At 33.0% G+C, this 23,477-nt stretch overlaps 1 protein-coding gene across 1 annotated transcript in view; it reads right to left on the reverse strand.

Moving 5' to 3' along the window:
* Positions 1-23,477, reverse strand: part of LOC106713877 (protein Fe65 homolog) — a 40,685-nt gene that overhangs the window by 11,208 nt on the left and 6,000 nt on the right. The window contains exon 2 of the mRNA XM_045683536.1: positions 4,989-5,127. Within this exon, the coding sequence (XP_045539492.1) occupies positions 4,989-5,127 (139 nt within the window). The remainder of the gene's footprint in view (positions 1-4,988; positions 5,128-23,477) is intronic.

Consider the following 23,477-nt stretch of genomic DNA (forward strand, 5'->3'; position numbering starts at 1 on the left):
GCCGTTCTTGAGTTATAAATAGTGTAACTAACACGACTTTCTTTTATATATATAGATAAAGGTTCTCTGTGTAACACATGCCAATTAACCAGTGACTAACAGTTCATATTAACGATTGAATGCAATCGTAATATTTTAACAAGTGAAAAGCGCACTAACGAGGCATTTAGTAGGTGCGCAAAGCGGCTCGAGGACTGCCGATGTACAGCAGACGTCGATTAACGATAATTATCCAGAGTTGAATTGTTTCAAAACTCTTTTTAATTCATAACCAGGACGTTCACCTGACGTTTAACTGCGCTATTAATATGATGTGATGACTTTAAAATGTACTGTAAAGGAACTATCAATGTATAGTACTGAAAGATCTATGGATTCAAAATCAGTTTTAATGTGAATTCAAAATATGTACTTCAAAAAGAGCAATGAATGGTTCTTTTTCTGAGAAAATCACTGTGAAATTTACCCGTTCCTATATTGTGTTCTATTTTATGAATATGAAGGAAATTAATAGTCGTTTAACGAGCTTTTGTTTGACCTTAATTCTGAGTTTCACCGAAAAAGATCGATAGAGACTCGAATTGATCTAAAAATAAACGACATGGATGGAGTAATAATTACAAATTTGACAGGCATTTTTGTGATAAAATTATTAAATCAGAGTTATAATACTATTAAATTATGATGATGTCCTCCGTGACGTAATCCGTCAATGGCAAACCTTGCTATCCTGCTATCTACGAGAGTGCGATCGGAGATGACAGGCAAATCCGAACTTAGTTTTGAAGATCCGGTCGCACGGCGTACAGTACAACCGGCCTGAGGAATCGTTTGTGTAGATATAGGAAGGCTTGGGTCGAGTTTTTCTAATTTAATCCAGGTCTTGTGATCGTCGGGTTTCGAAGCGTGTTACGAAACTGTATTTTACTCTCAACTTAAAAAGGGTAAGCGCAAATCTGGAGGTCAGTTTTTAATATACAGAGATGTTATCAAACGACATCTGACTGCATATGAGGTACCGGTCAAAGGTTGGGAAGAACTTGCACAACAGAGACGAGAATGGCGCAACTCTGTCAATACTATTTAATAATATTAATTTCAAAAACAAAAACTGAAAACTACAATGTCGAGTCGAGTTACTTTGATGATAATACAATGTAGAGTTCGTCTGTGAAAAGGCGCAATGCAAGTTATCTCACATCTTCACCTACGTTTCTCGAGCTACGAAGCCTCGCTCGCAATAACTCACCTACTGCATTAAACCGAAGTAACTGTTTAAGTCACAGGCGGAGCGAGAAGCATAAGCGGAAAAACTTAATCATTGTACCTTATATATAAATGTTACGTATCTATTCGTTTCAGCTATTCAACGACACATCTTAGTATTACTAATATTATAAATACGAATGTTTAGATGGATGGATGGATGCATGTTTGTTTGGAGTTATCTCCGAAACAGGTCAATGGATCTTGATGAAATTTGGCACAGATATAGAACATAGTCTGCAAGAACATATAGGCTACTTATTATGTTTGTTTTTAATTCCGCGCGGGCGGAGTCGCGGGTGACAGCTAATGTGAAATAAATCAGTCTGAAAATGAATCACTTCAAATCTTATGATACATTATTAATAATAATTATCGTCAATCTTTCAGCATATTCTAAAAAATTCCGCCTTCAAATAAGTATATTAATAAAACTGATTTAACGCATCGCTTTCGAATTTCGCTTACTGAAAATTGAAAAGTATACACGAAAGACGTGTAATAAATAACTTTTTAAAAAATGTACTTTTCCCCGCTATTAGTTTATAACTTGTACCAAACTTTAAGCATTATGTTGGTCGTCGGATGTTGTTCTCTGCGCTGCGGCGACGAGCCATTAAACTCGCGTTTGCCAGCAGCGTTAGAACTAATATTTCAGATAACATTATACGCTTATAAAAGAACAGACGGTAGACTTTATTTCAAAATAAGCTTAATACTAATTTAATTAACGGTTTTATTTTTTAAGTATGGATAGATTTAATTAGGATATTGTAAGGGATTTCTATCAGATATGACGGTTAATAGAGATGTATGGAAGAGTACTACATATTATGCCAACCCAACGTAGGGAGAAGAGCTCCTGCTGAGGCGAAAATATTAAAAGAAATATATACTAGTGAAGAAGAGAACATTTAAATCTTTAAACTCTGTACAAAACTTTCATAGCAACGTAAATCATACGGAATTTTCGTGGCCCAAGACGGAAGCTTGCAGTAGCGATCAATGCATTACGACTGCGCAGTGCACAGGTCGCCGCTCCCTTGACGTCACAGTGCCTGGACTGAGTTATATCTAGGTAGCGTATATACCTAGATAGGTCATATATCTATATATCCCCACTATGTCTCTGGTTACATTATACCTAATATACTAGCTGTCTAAAAAAAAGAACTAAATTAGTAGCCTACGTGTTCTTTCAGATTATGTTCTACATCTGTTTCACATTCCATCAAAATACGTTGATCCATCCATACGTACAAACTGTCGCATTTCGAAGTTTTTTTTTTTTATATCAAAAGGTGGCAAACGAGCAAACGGTCACCTGAATACGCCGAAATAGCGAGGCGACCATTGCCTATCTTTAATCAAAGGAGAAGGGGACGCACAGAAAGAGGACATTTCTCCTTCCTATGCGTCTCCTCTTCCGCCAAATCCACTTCCCCTTCCCATCCTTTCATAATAAGAAAAGGGTGGGAAAGGAAAGAGGACTAAAATTAGGCCTCCGGGACCACACTAATCAGACTGTACTTGGAATTGCTTCCAATTCACGCCTGTCTTCTGTGTGGTCGTGGTATTGCACCGGTCGACCCGGCCAATTCGTGCACCCAACAAATATTGTTGTTGCGGGATCTACCACTATTGCCAGTGCTGTGGTGCAGTGGCTACCAAAAGCTAATCTCTAAATAAACTAAGATAAGAATATTCATTATCCCTAATTTAATCAATCTAATTTATCTAGGATAAATACCGTATCATTCAATCGTTCTTTCTCTGAACAAATTATACGACTAACCATAGAACTAGACAAAAGTTACCTCGATATGCCATAGATTTTCAACATTTCGAGGACTTATTGTCTGGTGTGCGGACAGTCTAAGCACTAGACAGGTCTATGCACTCCGTAGGACAAAAGGTCTAGTCTTATCGGCTTACAAAAGCGCGTCCACAGATGAAATTCTTTTATACTACGTTATTTTAAAGGGTTGAAAGGAAATGGAAGGTTTATACATCGTTAACTTCTATATTACTAATATTATAATGCCAATGTTTAGATGGATGGATGGGTCAACGGATCTTGATGAAATTTGACACATATGTACGACATAGTCTGGAAAAACACATAGGCTACATATTACATTTTTTTAAATCCGCACGGATGGAGTCGCGGCCGACAGCCTTTAGTTACTAAAATAAATAAAATTGGTTTTGGATTGTAGCACATCAAATTCAAAGCAAATAAAACAACATTCTTTTTTTAACCTATCAATTTGATATTCGAACGTTGTTTGTTATTTGAAAAAGTTTTAATTTGAAATAATAAAAATGTAACATAGACTTTCATTACGTGCCAAATTTTCTATTCGTTTCATTATATTTCAACAGAAAAACAAAAGAATCTGTAGCGTTTTATATACGTAAAAAGATTCTACTGTTCGTTAGTTAGTAATCACTTTAGGCTGTAGTTAATCCTAACATTAGTGCACAAAAAAGTTACTGATTTACGTTTTAATTTTCTCATCGAGGAAGTATCATGTTTCGTTTTTTGTTACGTTTTTTAGTTTGCTCTGAACTGTAAATTATGGTAATAAATAAATGTTTCTTATTGCTTTTAAATCTTGTTATAAAATGATTTCATAAAATGTAAATTAATTTTAATACGAGACAATTACAAGAGTAAAAAATAATGCTAATTAACTATGTTAAATTTTTTAATTATAAATGACGTAATATTTAATCTTATTTTGCAAGTAATTTTTGTGAATAATTAAATTTAACTGATTATATATTTATTAAACACTAGCTGTCGCCCGTGACACTGTCCAAGCGGAATTAAAAATAGAAACTTTATAAGTATCCTGTGTTTTTCCAGACTACGTTCTACATTTTTGGAGACACCTTCTATCAACAACAACAATCGCATTTATAATATTAATAAGATTTATTTATTTCCGACAACGAGAGGGTAAATACTTTATAATAATATATTTGCAACAAAAGCTAATTTAGCGTTACAATAACTAACATATTGTTTCACCAATCTGTGTCTAGTACAACACATTACGCGTTCATCAGACAAGCAATCCAAATGGAAGCGAATCGGAAATCAATTTCGAATTGAACTGTATCCGTGCATTGATTGAGTGCGCGACTGTACGTATGTGGAACTACATCCGGTGTGTATTGACTTAAACCCTTTTTCCAATAGGAGATTAGTCGCATAACGCTGGTTCAAGGCGATTATTGAAACATAAATTTAATCAGTGGAAATGGTATAGTGCATTTAATTTATCCGACGTAAATGTCAAAGAAGTGTCACAAGATCTTTGTCGGACTGTACTTGTTTTGATTAGTCTGTCATAACTAGGGTTGTCAGAACAACTAGTTTGGCCGGACATTTGAGTAGAAAGGTCGGAGACCCTATATTATTTAGAATTTTGCCTCAGTATTAATAGGTACACTAGCGTTTGGGAAATGTAAAAAGCCTAATAAAAGGACAACCGTTTATTTTGGCCGGACACGCGATCAATAAACCTACCTATGTCCGGCTTTTTCCGGACGTCTGGCAACGTTAGTCACAACTAATGTCTTAGTGAATTTCCAATATTTTCTGACAGAACTAACGAAGCCAGATAGGTACATGCAACTATACATATACAGAAAAGCGAAACATATACAGCACGCCACCTGTTGTTAAATTCTCTATACTATTCAAGACTTACCTTCTGTTATCGAGGTAGTTATCGTAGACGTCAGCCATACTCTTGTCGTCATGCATGTCGTAGAGGTCGCTGTAGATGGCGCTGTCGAGGCGCGAGTCCAAATGGTAGTTAGGATTCTCGTAGGAGAGTAGACCATTCTCTGCAAAGGAAAATTTAATTTTAATAATAGTGAAATGTATTAGATCATAACCATGTTTTAGCAACGAAGATATTGTAAGAACAAAACGGGTCAATGCTTGCTTATTCGATGCACTACGCGGTTCCTCCGAAAACATGTGTAAGACCAAAAAATGCAATTTTTCAAGAGATAAATTTTAATGTTCTTTAATAACATAGAAGTATTCTTATGTTTCGACCATCATTTATTCGAAATTTCATAAGTTAACTTAATCATTCTTACATTAATTCTTTTTATGTCTTAAGTTTTATTACCTAAACTAAAAAATGTTTCTATTTAGCTGGAGGCACGTTGTATTACGCGTTTTAACACGTGTTCAAAGAGGGTAATTATAATGTGAATATAAACAGAGGTTGGCAACCGTCGGATCGGAAGCTATGTCGCCAGACGTCGACACTTGTCGGGTCTCGTAAGCCGACACGGAAGCCATATGTCTCATCTGCACATATTACTGGCAAATACTTATACCTTTATATACGTTGACTACATATGTTTCTTAAAATCGAATAATAAGTAAGGTACAAATAGTCCTTGTAATGTGTGGTAATAAAACAACTGAATTCTTCAAGCGTTAAAATATGCGCCGGTACTGTTGTGCACACAAAAAATATTCATATAAATTAATTTTAGTACATACTCCTATCTAAGTTGAGGTTTAAACTAATTTACTTGACGTCGCAAGTCCCGCCGCTAGTGAGATGAACACTCTCGTACGTATACAACGTCATATGTTTCGAATTTTTTAGCAAGATATATTATATATATAATAATCGCGAATCGCCAAAAGAGGATAAAATAATAAAAAAAAAAATTAAAATGTTTTGAGTGATTTTAATATTTCAAATGAAAGATTAAATAACTTATTTCCTGTTGTAAAAATGTATTAAATATCTTGTGACATTGTTACTTTATTCCCTGAACGTAAGCTTAAAGTCGTTTGGGACTCAAGTTGCCGAGAATGCGGCTACATTGTGAACACTGTACGTTTATTTATTTTATAACCAACCATAAGAAGCACGTCCAATGTTTACTGTACCTCTTAAAATGTTAGTGTTATACCGTGTTAGTATCTTAAACGAAGAAATTTCGCTCCAAAACGGAAACAACCTACAAAATATTTTTTCACAGTATATTCCAAAATAACTACAATTTTTAAAACATACACATCGTTATTGTAAAACTAGTTGTCGCCCGCGACTTCATCCGCGCGGAATTAAAAAAAAAAAACGTAATAAGCCTATGTGTTCTTCCAAAGTATGTTCTACAACTGTGCCAAATTTCATCAAGATCTGTTGTTCCGGAGATACCTTCAAACAAACATCCATCTAAACATTCGCATTTATAATATTAGTAATTAGCTTTTACCCGCGACTCCGTCCGCGCGGAATAAAAAAAATAGAAAACGGGGTAAAAATTATCCTATGTCCGTTTCCTGGTTCTAAGCTACCTGCCCACCAATTTGCAGTCAAATCGATTCAGTTGTTCTTGAGTTATAAATAGTGTAACTAAAACGACTTTCTTTTATATATATAGATAAGATATATCACTTTAACTCACAATTGTCATAAGATAATTGTAAAAAAAAGAATATCGTAATGACCGATATGAAATATGACGTTTCTTTTTAATTAATTTAGAAGTTTTATTGAAGTGAAACATTAAATTATTCATTGATGGTTTCCATTCTTGCTAGAAATAATTTTAAATTTAATTTTCCTGCGACTGTTATTTTATCTTTTATTCTAAGTACAAATAACCTGCGTACAATATGTGTTTATTTTCTAAAACATACTTTAACGTTAGTGATCTTAAAAGTAATACTTTCCGTTTTAAAAGGCCATAAAATGTGGTAAACTGTGCCGAGAACACGAACCACACAAAGTTGTCGCACAATCTGTAACGCTGTTAGTATCCCTAGCCCCCTAACGGTTATGTTCGTGGCGTAACGACGATGTTTCTTGTATGGACGAGGGTCTTAGGGCTGTCGATCATGATTTTTTATTTATTTATTTTTAAAACGTTGACTTATAGCGTAAATGTTAAGACAGGTAATGTTAGGATTAAAAAAAAAAAACAATATACGTGTAATTGACAAAAGACTCCACTGAACTTTTATAAAATATTTTATATAACATCAAAATATTATTTATAGTCTGTTAATATGCGTTTATTTACTTTCCGATGTAATAGTATTTAGTTTAAAAACTATCGAAACATGATAAAAATCTATTGGCAATCAAAAAAGGACACGTAGTGGTTATAACAAGTAACAATATCAGAAAAGGTAGCAATTCGATTGCCCCATTTACCGACCGTTATTATGTACACTAATATCATATGTTCAATAAGTAATGACCAAATAAAATGAAATTTCACAACACTGTAGTTTTTAGTAAACAAGCAAAATTAAAAAAAGTAGATTGAAGTACAATTGTGACACTCTGAAGAAAATACGTATCGAATGACATTTCACTTTTCATAATCTGTTCAGTCGTTTAGTTAGCAATTGATCACAATAGTAATGTAAAATCTTTTCCTCAGTAGACCAAAAAAGCGTTATACGAGTAACGTTAGTCTTCACTACTCTATGTTTATAATTTACCACAGATTAAATTAACAGACGAGACGTTCTATTTGACCTTGTTCACTTCATGCTGGCTGGTTATATTTTGTTTCAATTAAATGTAAAAAAAATCGATGACACAGCTGCTGTTTGCTAAACTAAAACAAATTAGTTTCGGTCCAATGAGATTCAAGGATTTTACAATTACAATTTGTTACAAAAAGAATTTTTAAGTATGTAATGTTGATGTTCAAATGTTATAGCAAAGTGATAGTTTTTTTTATGTAGAACTAGCTGTCGCCCGCGACTCCGTCCGTGCGCAGTTAAAAAAAACTTAATAGCGGTATGAATTTTTTCTCGCCATTTAAACCTTCCCTAGAGCTCCATGAACATTTCAAGACTAAGATAAGATAAATCCGTTCAGCCGTTCTCGAGTTTTAGTGAGACTAACGAACAGCAATTCATTTCTATATATATAGATTATTCGAATATTAGAAAATGTTGGCACTTTATGTAGATAATATAAAGTGGACATGCAAAACTCCTAGCGTTTCAAACGTACGACATCGAAAGCTCGACTTATATGGTATGTATAAAATGTATGGAATGGTGACCGTGCACTATGAACCTGAAATTATTGCATGTCATGGATCATTACTGTTGTTATTTACATTGATATGTTAATGTGCATTTCTCTGTATTGAAGCAATTAAAGAATTGACATTTGCATTGTTATATTATGGACTCTTTTATTACTAACTGGCTTTTACCCGCGACTCCATCCGCGCGGTATAAAAAAATAGAAAACGGGGTAAAAATTATCCTATGTCCGTTTCCTGGTTCTAAGCTACCTGCCCACCAATTTTAAGTCAAATCGATTCAGCCGTTCTTGAGTTATAAATAGTGTAACTAACACGACTTTCTTTTATATATATAGAAGATATGCTTTTCGGTTACACGATCCCTTACAATTCAAATATTAAATCTACACTTCAATAAATCGATGGCTCCTACGAATAATGGCCAAGGTGTCATTGTCAAGGTCAGGTGTCTTTTCAGGAGAGACTCTTAAAGTCAATTTCAACCATATAGGAAAAGATGACGCATAGATCCTCTTACTTTAGCAAAAAAAAAAAACACGTTTACACCTGTAAAAGTGTATTTGTGTTTAGTGCATGTTGTTAACTAGACTAAGACATAACTTTTAACATAAGTAAAAATCATCAATTTGTTACTTTGGCCATAATACATAAGACCCATCGGAATATTAAATGATAAAAACTGTGGCAGTAAAGTGTTAAGAAGTAGTAGAATTGATCACACTATGATGAATTTTATTCAAGACAAGACATATTTGATTGGTATAAAATGTCACCAACAAAACATTTTCTAACACCCATTTAAAATTAGATATTAAAGTTTCTCTTAAATATCACAATTTTCTCTTAAAAAGATTTCAAACAAACCCTGATCGATAAGTTTTCTTTAAACATGCGAAATGCAGAGCTATATGAATAATTGAAGCCATATACGATAATTATGCAAATACCCTTTAAAAGTTGTAGAGCGGACACATCGTCCCAAGCTCACTAATCTCTGGAATGTGAAAAGTTAGGTCATTGTTAACGATAAAGACCACTTTTAGTCCGGAAATATCTGGTATTCGCTTAAATACTTGAATTTTATTTGTATGGAGCTTACAAAATCATAATAAGATAAGCGGACTCCACAACAAAGGTCGGAATTTTTTTGAACAACTCCGTTAAACAAGATATTTATTTTGCTCAAACGAAAATTTTCATTATTTTGTTTAAATCATGACATTTTGAATATAATAAGTGGTAATAAGTACACTTGAATACACTAAAATGATTCTCCCGAAAAATCAAATTTTTTGAGTTACAACTATACACATAGCATGCATTTATTGCAAAGTATAGATGAATTACATTATAGAAGATTTGCATAAGATATTTAAGAAGATATGGGAATAGCCAGATGATGATCAAAGTCTAGGCAAGATCAAGGTAAGACTAGAAGTTAAAATCCTTCTTTTTATACCAAAGATAATGCTTATCGACTTGGGTTCTTTTTTAGCAGACTTCAAAAAGAAGGAGGTTATCAATTCGACTGTACTTTTTTTTTGTGTGTTACCGCGAAACTCCGCCCCTGGTGGTCCGATTTTGATGAAAAATATTTTAATCTAAAGGAAGTGCTTGCAGATGGATCCCATTTTTTTAAAATAACTAGAAGACTAGTAGATTTTTATATATTAAAAACTGACAAATCGTTAGTAGTAGTAATCGCTAGTATTCTAATTTATTTGTGTGGGTGATCGTAGGCAACAATACTTATTTCGAAGCAGTTTATATCTACTTTATATTTTTCAATTCTCTAGGGTGAGGCCGCTGCCTCCCCTACAGCTCCTTGGCGACGCCCATGCTGATAGTGATGTATAAAGCAAGAAGACACGTCAGTTAAAAATTAACAATAACAGTTAATGGTCTAAAATATCACGCGTTCGTAAGACTCTACACACAAAACTTTAAATGGATTCTTTGAGGGAATTTCTAAGTGATGTAATTTTGGGGAAACCTAATAAGGGGCTTTGCGAACTTTAAGTCAATTTATCTTTACATACAACTTGATAATAGGGCTACGACACACTATGGTTGTTTTTTAGTATAACATAAAAAATATGTTACACATTTTTAAATGCTCTTTTCATTCCATAAAAATCTTTCCTCCCTTTAAGTGGATGGGATCGCTGATGACATGCTAAAATATATTTTTACCAAACCATACATTCTTGTGATAATAACAAATAGGTCTACATAATACTTCTATAAGACGTAATAAACTAATACAAGTATGACAAGACATTATCAAATAGGGCTGCCTTTTCTCTTTTCCAGCCAACTTTTATAATAGGTAGGTTATTTCACAATGACCAAGTATACGAAAAAAGTTGGTATGTCGGCAAATATAGAGCACGCTATGCAGCATCACTGCGTAAAGTTAACGAAAAAAAATTAAAAAAAATTAAAGTGACAACAAGCAAATCACATTTGCTCTTTCTGTGGAAAATATGCTATGAAACTGTCTTGTGGGGGCATCTAGTCATGTCAACGCTGCTAGAGGACAATACCCGGTGCATGTCTTCTGTATACCACAGATGTGTTCGACAGTCTAGTAGTATTTTACCTTTTATAAAAGGTAGCTAAGCAAATATGTTACTTTTAAAAACTGTATTGATACAGCCCTGGTAGCGAGGCTATTGATTTTTCTCGCGACCTTCTGTCCGCCGGTGCTCGCTAGTCGCGGCACGTACGCAACTAGCAACGCCCCCGGCTTCGTTCGTCTCCATCGATCATAGTTACACTGATATTATGTCATAAAGGTATCACGATACTCAATAAAAATACGAGTAATATCTTACTAATATTGTAACCTCTTATTATTCTATGAAGGAAAATATCCACTTTCTGTTCGGCCTCTGTGGAAATCCAGTGGCCATTTATTCATGTGCCGCATGTCATAGTTTGTATGTAAAGTCTGTATGTAATTTGATGTTTGTACCAGAGATAGATTAGTCTGGAATAGCGCGTAAGCTACACAGCTATTTTTTAATTCTTCTCAAACATTGACAAAACATTTAAAAAAAATCATTTTAGCAATATGTTTTTCGGTAACTTAACGTCTCTAAGTTATTGGTAAAACTGCGCTTTTAAGTTATCGTCAAGTGTAAGTTGATTGTAAGTACATAAGTGTACATAAAACGTGTAACGACTATGTTACGAGTATGTATTAGTGCAACACAAAGACTTACAAATAAAGGAAACTATGTCGAAAGTGCAAGTTACTGTTTGTTTCTCGTTATTCCGTCTGCATTCAGTTTCTATTGTACAACTTAGAGTAGGTTTCCAATGTACAAATATGTTATTTATCTTCTGTCTTCTTTATTAGTTCTCTTTGTACAAATTTAAACAACAATATTTTATTAACATAGAAAATGACTTCAGAATTTTGCTCCAGGAGGACTGTTTTTAATAAATTATTTTTCGAAACCGTCTGCTTGTATATTAATTGTGTGACAGTGTCATTTAATGTCTACGGAATTTTTTTTAAAGATTTAAATTGATACAAAACACGTCTGTTTTTAAAAGGTCTTTGATAATAGCCTTATTAAGGTAAACTTGTTAAGAAATGTTTGTTAAAATTTCTCGTTTCCATTGAATTCAATTGTATAGTAAACTAGCTGTCGCTCGCGACTCCGTCCGCGCGCAGTTAAAAAAAAATGAAAAATTGATGTTGGCCGATTCTCAGACCTACTGAATATGCTCACAAAATTTCATGAGAATCGGTCAAGCCGTTTTAGAGGAGTACGGTGACGAAAACTGTGACACGAGAATTTTATATATTAGATTGTTCAAGTTGTCAGCAGTCCATCAAATTTTCTGTATTGCTATCTCTGTTTATTACAAATAGATTGAAAAGGATCGTAATATTAATGTAAAAAAAAGTTACGATAGTGGAAATTTACCTATAGAGTAAAATTTTTCAGTCACATTTGATTTAAATACGTCAATCTTTTCTATAATATGAAATCGATCATAATTATGATTATTTTATTGTACTTGCATGTCATTAAATAATCTACGTCCAATTTATTTATGTATACTTCACTAGCTTTTACCCGCGACTCCGTCCGCGCGGAATAAAAAATTGGAAAAGGGGTAAAAATTATCCTATGTCCGTTTCCTGGTTCTAAGCTACTTGCCCACCAATTTTCAGTCAAATCGACTCAGCCGTTCTTGAGTTATAAATAGTGTAACTAACACGACTTTCTTTTATATATATAGATTTATAGATAGATAGATACATATCATTACGGACTATAGTTTAGGTCATTAGTATAGTACATTTTACATTGTCATTGTTTGTAACAAGGCATTTTTGACTTTTGTTATATAAAACTTTATCTGTACGTTTGATTAATCGATTTCATAATATACGTTCAAAGGTTATTTTCATTGAATAATTTAAAATAGGACACCATATCCTAACGAACCCAGTATGCGATCTTTACTCTACAGTGGTAGATCCCGCAACAACAATATTTGTTGGGTGCACGAATTGGCCGAGTCGACCGGTGCAATACGACCTTACAGAAGACAGGCGTGTAGTGGAAGCAATTCCGCGTTTCGTCTGATGAGTGAGATACCGGAAGCCTAATTTTAGTCCTCTTTCCCTTCCCACCCATTTCTTATTAGGAAAGGATGGGAAGGGGAAGTGGATTTGGCGGAAGAGGGGACGCATACGAAGGAGAAATATTCTGTGCGTCCCCTTCTCCGTTAATTAAAGATAGGCAACGCATCTGCATTTGCGGATGTCTTTTGCCAATGGTCTCCTCGCTATTGCGGCGAATCCAGGTGGACGTTTGCTCGTTTGCCACCTAATGATATAAAAAAAAGTTTGTCTTTGTAACAATGAGAGTACAAAAGAGAGTACCTTATAAATCCAATTGATTGCAAATGCTATTTCAAATATCTATAAATGGTTTGGAATCAATTATTGGGTGTGACCGTTTTTTTTGTTGGATGTCCGATATATAACCTATAAAGTTACATTTAATTAAACTTAGAAGTGTTACTTACTTTCTCGTTTGTGAAGTCCCATGTTGTTATCCGGATGGACTAACAGACAGACAGCATAGTTGTGCAAAGTCACTTTCTATCACATTTCACTTAGCACATCACTAAAATCGCAGTTTAGAAACTTTGAGTCCACTTGAGAAATAAATGTTCACAGCTCTAAGAAATTTACGCTTAAATAAAATTTTTACAGATGTATTTATCAAAATGTATTTAAAAATATAATACTACTAGCCTCGCGCGCGGCTCCGTCCATGCGGGATTAAAAAAACTTAATAAGTCGCCTATGTGTTCTACCAAACTATGTTCTACATTTGTGTGAAATTTCATCAAGATCCGTTGAGCCGTTCAGGAGATAAGTTCAAACAAACATCCATCCATCCATCCATCCATCTAAACATTCGCATTTATTATTATATTAGTAAAATAGCAGACATAAAATTTAAAAAAATGAATAAAAGAAAAACACGCAAATTTCTTATTAATTATTTCAAGTTACTATAACATTTAAGGCGATATTGTCAATTTTAAAACAAAATCATTTCATAATAATGATCCGAAATAGAATTTAGGAAAAGTAACGTCAAACTAGTTAGGTAAATTATAAAGTCAATTTAAGTTAGTCAACATAATAAAGACATAAATATAGTCCAAATATATTATTAAATACAGCCTTTTTATAACATGCCTGGAAACTTCAAAATTAAAATAAAATAATTTTCAAAATGAAGTCAGTGTACTCAACTTTATGGAACAAAATTACAGCGTGTGCGACATTTCAATATAATTAAAAAAAAAGTCATAATGAAAGAATTTCCGAGAGGCTCGTATGACATTGATTCAAAAGTTGGTTTAATTAATAACTCGTTATATTTTACACTACTATGAGTACCTATAATTACTATAAAATATGGTTATAACTTAAAAAAGAACGCTTTTATAACGAAAATGAAAACGCTATTCTATAAAATGTAATTTTTTTTTATTAATTTTGCATTTAAGAATCAAATTACAATTTAACTATATAAAAAATTTGATGTATAAAAATGTTTTTAATTGAATATTTAATTAACTGTTACCTTCAGCATGAGGTAACCAGCGGGTAACAAGCGTTTCCTTTGCACACGTAATTTCTGTTTCTTATTGAACATTGTACGGAAACATGCAACACTGGGATGTTATAAAATTCTGTTAACCTTTATGATATTATTAGCTGTCACCCGCGACTCTGTCACCGGAATTAAAAATAAACTTTCTTACTAATCTATGTGTTCTTCCAGACTATGTTTTGCATCAAATTTCATTGAGATGCATTGAACTGTTCCAGCAAAACCTTCAAACAAACATCCATCCGAACATTTGCATTTTGTCTGCTTCACAATTCGTTTAAAAAAACAATGTGCTTGGAGCCACGCCACATTGTGCTCGTAGCTTTGATAAATAAAAAAATCTTAGAGTTTGAAATAAAAAAATAAAAATTTAAAAAGCAGATTTTTTTTAAACTGTTCTTTCCATTCGATTTTTGATAAACCGGGGTAATTGTTACCTACATTCTTCTTTGACTGTTACTATAAATAGCACCCAAATAAAAAAAATAAAAGAAAAAATAAGAGTTTTGTTATTTTATTCAAGAACCCTATAAATGTAAATATTATTTATACAAACAATTCTACTTATCCTTTAGAAATTAAAAAAGAATTTTTTTTCGAGAAACAAATCTAAATTTCAAAGTTGGATTACGTAATAAACTCCCCCTGTATATTGTCAATTTTGTTTTATTCTCACCGAAGCATGCAACGTTCAGGATTTACATAACCTTGATAATGTGACGTAGATAATATTTAAATTCATGTTATACAGGGTGACACATGTCAGTAACATTTGCATTTTGTATAAGCAATTAGATGTAGAGATATTTTTAGTAATCCTACTCCTTTTTTTTATTTTATTTATGTTCTAATTTAGTATTTTGTGATAGCTTCCACGGATTTAGTATTTTGTTCAATTCTTTGTGGCTATTATTATACAGAGGATATATTGCCGAGGATCTGTGCCAAATTTCATCAAGATCTGTTGAGTCCTTCCAGAGATACCTACAATCAAACATCCATCCATTCAATCTTTCGCATTTATAATAATAGTAAGATAAAATTTGTTCTTACAAAATCTATATATCAAATATTCACGTCTATTTCTTGTAACATGAATATTTTTGCAAAAAGTGTACTGTACCAAAATCTATTTAAGGAAATTTGTAAGAAGCCATAGAAGCGCCATAAGGCTGGGGCGAATATGTTATTGTATGAAGGTCGTTGACCCCGACATATTGTACGCCCTGAATTTGTACAAGAACGATTTACACAATGTGAATGAACTATTTGCCCTATTTTAAGAAAATAAAGCAGACATAAGTAAAAAGTAGTAAATCCATTTCTTAATCAAGACATCCATTTAAAACATCACTGAATTACGTAAAAAAATTACGATTTCTATGTAACCCTGTTAGAAAAATTCACAGTTCATTAGGAATGGGCCCCGCACGCGAGGTTCAATCCATCATCAACACTCCATTTACTACGCGTTATTTTTATTAAGCTTCCAATCCATTTTCCTTTTCCCCTGTGTGTTTTGATTTGTCCTGATAAGCCGAATTGTTTGACCTTTGCCTTGTTTAAATTACTTTTTTTATATGTACACTAATTGTGTTGTTTGTAAGGAGACAATGTTTCGAGGCGATTCGTAAATATGGCTGTTGAATAGATGTCTGATTAATTTAATAACGTCATTTTTTTTTATAATTTGACCGGACTACTATCTTAATCAAGACTGTTTAGATAAATAACATTACATTAATTATAATGGGTAATAAAATTGCAGCCATTTAACACAAAAAAAAAAACAATAAATATTAAAAAACCAACATGGCGACGCGCTCTATAAATAAAAAATCTTTCACCCGTGACGGATAGCAATGAGTTTAACATGACTCAGCAGAAGGTTATTCCAAACAGACAACAGAATATTATGCTACAATATTTTAATATTTAAGTCAAACAAAGGACATTTAATGGTAACAAACTTAAAACTATAATATTTTTTAAACAAGAGCGATGAAAATAAAATCTTACTTCTTACAAATAATATAAATGCGAAAGTTTAAATGGATGTATAGATGATTCTTAGAAGGTATCTCCAGAACGGCTCAACGGATCTTGATTAAATTTGGGACAGATGTAGAATATAGTCTGGGAGAACACATAGGCAACTTATTAAGTTTTGTTTTAATTCTGCGCGGACTTACTCGCGGGCGACAGCTAGTTATATTATAAAACATGTTACGATTGGAAATGCAGGCCGTATGTTATGTTAACAATGTTATGATTAACATTTATGTTATTTATTTTGTAACATATGAATCATTAGATGTTATGTTATTTTACTTTATGTCAACCTAACAATATTGTCTATACTTTTATTATTTTGTTGTTTAATTTCAATACGTATCAAAATCAATGTAAAACCTAAAACAATTTGATTAGTTATTTCATATTATTATTTATTGGGTTGTTCGGAAAGTCATTTCGTTTTTATTTCTATCTTCTATGTTTATTTCTATGTTTGAAAATGCCTTTATCAACTATAACCGACCTTACAGGTTCATCTTCGTCGAAGATACATGAATCCTAAGTCGAAAAAAAAACGAAATGATTTTCCGAACGACCTATTATTATCACATTAATAATTGCACATAAATAATTGTGAAGGTTTTTAAATAACGCAACATTAATATTAGACTAAGGTTATTTTTTTTTTGTACAATGCATTATTTTCCATAAAAATGTAATGTATATATGATTAAATAGTTGGTATACAACTTTTTAATTTTTAGACGGAATTTTCCTTTACAGATGTTTTTTTTTTAATTTGGATTTATTTTTTAAAACCAAAAATAAACAAATTTCCCCAAGAAAATCTTATATTTCACTATATTTTACGATGACTAGAAAAAAACTGTAAAATACACTTTTTTACCCTCAAGTTAATGTTGATTTTTTGCAACTTTATTAAAAACGTAAAATACACCTTTTTACCCTTAAGTTAATGTTGATTTTTTGCAAGTTTATTAAAAACATATTTACTGTCTCTGTTTTTACAAAGATAATGAATGAAATGTGCATATGTTTTTGTTTAACAATGGAAATGCACGGTTACATAACAGCCAACAGACTACAGACTGACGCAGAAGTCTGCAATACAAAAGTAAATCCCTTGTAATGTCTGCACAGCCCAGATTAACCCATTTCATTTGTGTATTACTTTGAAATTCTGTAATTTACTTTTTTTTGCTTAAATAAAGTTAAATGTTAAACTATTACATGTAATGTTAGTTATAATCCAAAAATACATCCATTGAAATAAAAAAATGTTGAATTAAAAAATAATTTGTTAAAAATGTAAATTAAATTAATCAGATTAATAATTAACTTAAAAATATTTTCGGTATAAAAATAAAAATGGATTATAATTTTGAAGAAATGTTTTAATCAATTTGATTATTGACTTAGTATAATACAATAAAGATTTAAAATGTAATTAATCAATTCAATTTATTCAAATTTTTAAACAACTAATTTCAAATATTAATGTTAAAAATTATGTCGTTTTTTATTACCTTATCCAGGCATCCCAAAGTATATAAATAATGAATAAAATTATAATCACTGTAGAAACATGAAATAAGAACTCTGGGGACACAACTGTAGGATTTCGCACTTTTATTTTTATGCCGTTAATGCGCGGTCGCCCTAAGCGAATCATCCGATCTCTACCGCGATCGTTCACAGACTGACTCAATTGGGGGTTTGAGGGGAGGACTATAAGAGGAGGGAGGTTATAGAGGGAGTGAGGGAGGGCACATCGTAGGATCGCATCGACTCTACAGCAAATTATGTAGGAAAATGCATACGCCATTTTTTCATCTAGATGTCTTTTATTAAACTACTAGCGGTCGCCCCCGACTTTGTCTACGTAGAATAAATAGAAAAAAGTAACCTATAATATACTCTTGCATATTATAAGTTACCGTCCCGTCAAATTCCGTCAAAAACGGTTCAGCCAATTTTTTTTAACGTGTACGAAATATGATTTTTTTTTCGTTAGTACATACAGACACACCAATTTTATAAATATGTAAAGATTGAATACGTAAAGAATAAATAAATTAAATGTGTCCTTTCTGATTTTCTATTTAGAATTTAGTACGAATAATATACGAATAATACTTTTTTTAAAGTTACAATTTTTTATGTATTTTAGGTTATGTTAGTACAAGTTTTGTATAAAGCAAATTAAGATAAAATCGTATTCGCGTCTCTTTCCATCCATGCATTCAGTCTCGTAACGCCCACTGCTGGGCATAGGCCTCCCCCAAATATAAAATCGCGTCTCTTCAAACATTGAAAATGTTTTCATTACATATATTTATTTATATTATGTTTTTTTTTCTTCTCTTTATTTTCTTTTTATTTATTTTACATTACTACTGGCTGGTAATATTTTAACAAGTATTACAAAAAAATTGTTTGTATCTTTCAGCAGGCTACGAAGCTAGTGAACCGATTTGAAAAAATATTTTACTGTTGGGAAGCTAGAATATCCCTGAGTGACATACATAGGCTATATTTTAGAACATTTTTTTTTTAATTTCGCGCCGACAAAGTTTCGTGCAAAACCTTGTGTACTAGATAATGTATGTTTTAATGACATTATCAAGAAGTGGACAAACATATGAAAGTATGTCTGAATTTCAATAAAATTATAAACGGAGGACAACTTTTATCTATCTATTAGGTCCTTACATATGAAATTGGCGTTTTTCGTACTGGATACTTTAATCACGAATTTCTCCTCTTTGGTAAGGAATTTCAAATTCAAATTTGTACAGCTATAGACTCATGTATTTGTGGTTCGATGACCGTCATTCATTTGTTTTTTTTCTTCTGTTTTTTTCTGTTTGCGTCACTCAATTTACAAAATGGAAAACTTAAAATATCGCATTATTTACGAGTACGAGTTCCGCCGTGGCACTAGTGCTACGGAAACGACTCGAAGGGTGAATGATGTGTATGGCGGTCGTGTTGCAAAAGAAAACACAGTTCGTTTTTGGTTCCAACGTTTTCGTTCTGGAAATTTCGATCTGCAGAACAAGCCCCGTGGACGGCCTGAGACTCAAGTTGATAATGAAGAGTTGAAGGCTATTGTCGAAGCGGATCCATCGCAAACCACGTCCGAGTTAGCTGCAGGCTGCGATGTTAGTGATAAAACTGTTTTAATTCACTTGAAGCAAATTGGGAAGATTAAAAAGCTTGAAAGGTGGGTACCTCACGAATTGACTGAAGCAAGCCGGCAAACGCGCGTCGACTGTTGCGTTACATTACTAAACCGGCACAATAATGAAGGTATTTTAAACCGAATCATTACCTGTGATGGAAAATGGGTTCTTTACGATAATCGGAAGCGCTCGGTGCAATGGTTGTATCCTGGCCAGCCAGTCAAATCCTGCCCCAAGCGAAAATTAACCCCAAAAAAGTTACTTGTAAGCGTTTGGTGGACTAGTGCCGGTATTGTTCATTACAGTTTTCTCAAATCTGGCCAGACTATTACGGCTGATGTCTATTGTCAGCAATTGCAAGACATGATGGAAAAGCTAGCGGCTAAACAACCTAGGCTGGTCAATCGCTCCACGCCACTGCTGCTTCACGACAACGCTAGACCACACACTGCGCAACAGACGGCTACTAAATTAGAAGAGCTTCAATTGGAAAGTCTAAGACATCCTCCGTACTCCCCGGACCTTGCTCCAACAGATTACCATTTTTTTCGAAATTTGGATAACTTCTTGCAAGGGAAAAAATTCAACTCCGATGGGGCAGTCCAAATCGCCTTCAAAGATTTTATTGATTCCCGTCCGACTGGTTTTTTTAGTAAAGGGATCAATGAACTACCTATGAGATGGCAAAAGTGCATAGAAAATAATGGTTCATACTTTGATTAATTAAATTTATTATATTAAAAAAAATCGACTTTTTGTTCCTCTCATACAAAACGCCAATTTCATATGTAAGGACCTAATATATATATAAAAGAAAGTCGTGTTAGTTACACTATTTATAACTCAAGATCGGTCGAACTGATTTAGCTGAAAATTGATGGGGAGGTAGCTTAGAACCAGGAAACGGACATAGGATAATTTTTACCCCGTTTTCTATTTTTTTTTTTTTTATTCCGCGCGGACGGAGTCGCGGGTAAAAGCTAGTTTATTATATTTAATATCTGTCGTTTATTACTGCGAATGAAATTAGTGACAGTTTCGTTCAAAATCATCGTGATGTTACAGTTTCTTTTCTCAATTAATTCAAAATGATGGTGAAAGTTATCGAATATATTCAATAGTCATGATTTTAAAAAGCTTGTTTTGTAATAAATTCTACAATTTGTAATTTTCTAAGATTTAATTCAAAGAAATTAATTAAATTAATTGTTAAATGTCACTTTTAAAATCTAGGAATATATCTAAGAACATTAATTCTCAGTCTAATGCGAAGCGACTCTACTTAATTCGGACAGGTGCAGAAAATCATTAGTTTAAAATGTTTTTGTTTCGGTCAAGCATCTTTTTTTTAATTAGTAGCAAAATTTATACTTTAAATAAAATAAAAAAAAGTTATAAATTTGCAAACATCATCAAAAGTAATATACGTCAAAAGTACAATGACCCCGACGCAGGAATTTCTTTGCAAAAGTTTCACCATCAACTGACATTTAGTGTTGCGAGAATATAACAATGGACTAATTTAATTTAGACCTAAAATAAGACTTTCTTTTATTTTATTCGAACATTGTTATCTAGACGATGTGAAAAATTGTTACGATTTCCTAAACTAGCTTATTGGGAAGTGTTACGTGGGACAATTACGAATGCAATGAATTCAAAGATGGCCGCCAACGTAAAATAAAATGTTTTATAATCTAAAGAAATCATATAAAAATGTAAATTGTCCAAAAAAAGTTTTTAAACAGATATTTCTTTAATTTTACACTTAACATTGTTGTAATTAAATATCATTAATAATAATTAAATCAGTTACATAATTGAATAATTTCACTGTAAACAATGAATCGGCAACAAAACCTGGCGATTGTATAAGTGGGCACGACTGTACGCGTGATCGCACTTATAGTGATTGGAATATATCGAGGTTTCATATTAAATTATAATTAAAACTTAAGTAAGGTAAAATTAAATATTACATTCTATGTGATGGGAACCTTAGTGGCATTTCAAAGGTAAAACTTCAATTTGAAAATTGTCTGTAATAAAAAATAAATTCCATAAAGTTTTAAGCGATTACATAAAAATTTTAACTAAGTTAAAGCTTGTGAATTAAATTAAGTTGAATAATGCATATATTTATATGTGAATGTAAACTAATTACAAACGGATAAACTCATGTTAAGTATGACATCGGTATTGACTTGTTATCCATCTGTTGTGGCAACACCGGCCCCGCGGTATCGTAGCCAGTGCGCACCGCGCGTCAATCCTTTTTACGTCTAATTTTTTTTTCTTTTTTATAAATATTCATTTTATTCTTCTTGCGATTCTCACTCTCACAAGAAAAATTATCACCAGCAAAATGTTTTATTAACAGAACCTTTAATTCATCATCAAGCTATCGACATTCAACGCAACTAACATCAGGCCGAGTCTGACACTCCGATTAACGTGATATGTAAGTTTAGCCGTTTTTAATTACCTTATAATAATGTTTCATTAAAATTTAAATCATTATAACGTGAATTTATTTCCTAAACGATAGTACTGTCGAGTCTAGAGTGACGCAAACGTATTGGGTAAGGCGACGTACTGCACGGTCGCTCGCACATCAGACATAATGCCCTAATTTCTCACATTCATGCACCAGCTCCCAGCGATGCGTACAATTATGACTTAGTTATCGTTGTCATACATTACGAAAAAAGAGTGACATAGAATATTTTGGTGTAAATTTAATTATAAGGTTTTAATTCAGCACCATTTCATCATAATATTGCATTGTCACACGATTTATAAATGTATGCAAAATTTCAGCTTATTCAGTAACCGGGAAGTGGATCAATTTTTTTTATAACATAAGGTAGCAAACGAGCAAACGGCCACCTGGATTCGCCGAAATAACGAGGCGACAGTTGCCCATAGACATCCGCAAATGCAGATGCGTTGCCTACCTTTAATTAACGGAGAATGGGACGCACAGAAAGTGGATATTTCTCCTTCCTATGCGTCCTCTCTTCCGCAAAATCCACTTGCCCTTCCCATCCTTTCCTAATAAGAAAAGGACGGGAAGGGAAAGAGGATAATTTTAGTCCTCTGGTATCACACTCATCAGATGAAACGCGGAATTGCTTCCACTTCACGCCTGTTTTCTGTGTGGTCGTGGTATTGCACCGGTCGACCCGGCCAATTCGTGCACAAATATTGTTAACTGCATGATTCTACCACTGTTAACTGCATGATTTGATATCAAACATCGGGTTAGGTGAAACTGTTAATTCAAAAAATAACCTTACGTAGAGTACTTCGTCAGTACTATTGTCAGTAGACAATATTTATTTTATTTTATTAGTTAAATATAAACAACGGTAACGTATAAACGAGAGAATCCCATCGCTATCTTTGGTAAAAGAATTTAAAATATTTGAAAATAAACGCAGGAAAAAGCGTTAATTTATGCAAAAATACTATTAAATTATTCAAACTTTCGTCAGACATTATCATTAACTAATATAGAAAATAACTAAAACACTCACGTACATTAGTCCGGTGTTGGTACCGTCTAGTTTGGAGCCTTTGGGCCCTTCATCAGGGTGAGTGGGACTCGGCCCGTCGCTCACTCTCCCCGATGGGCTCGAAACTTGTCGGTGCCGACACCGGACAAATGTATGTGAGTGTTTTAGCTGTTTTCTAAATTATTCAAAATACTATTGTTGATACACTCAACATTTAGAAATAATGATAAATAAACATCTTTCAG

This window comes from Papilio machaon, chromosome 22 (assembly GCF_912999745.1).
Source record: "Papilio machaon chromosome 22, ilPapMach1.1, whole genome shotgun sequence".
NCBI classification, from domain to species: domain Eukaryota; kingdom Metazoa; phylum Arthropoda; class Insecta; order Lepidoptera; family Papilionidae; genus Papilio; species Papilio machaon.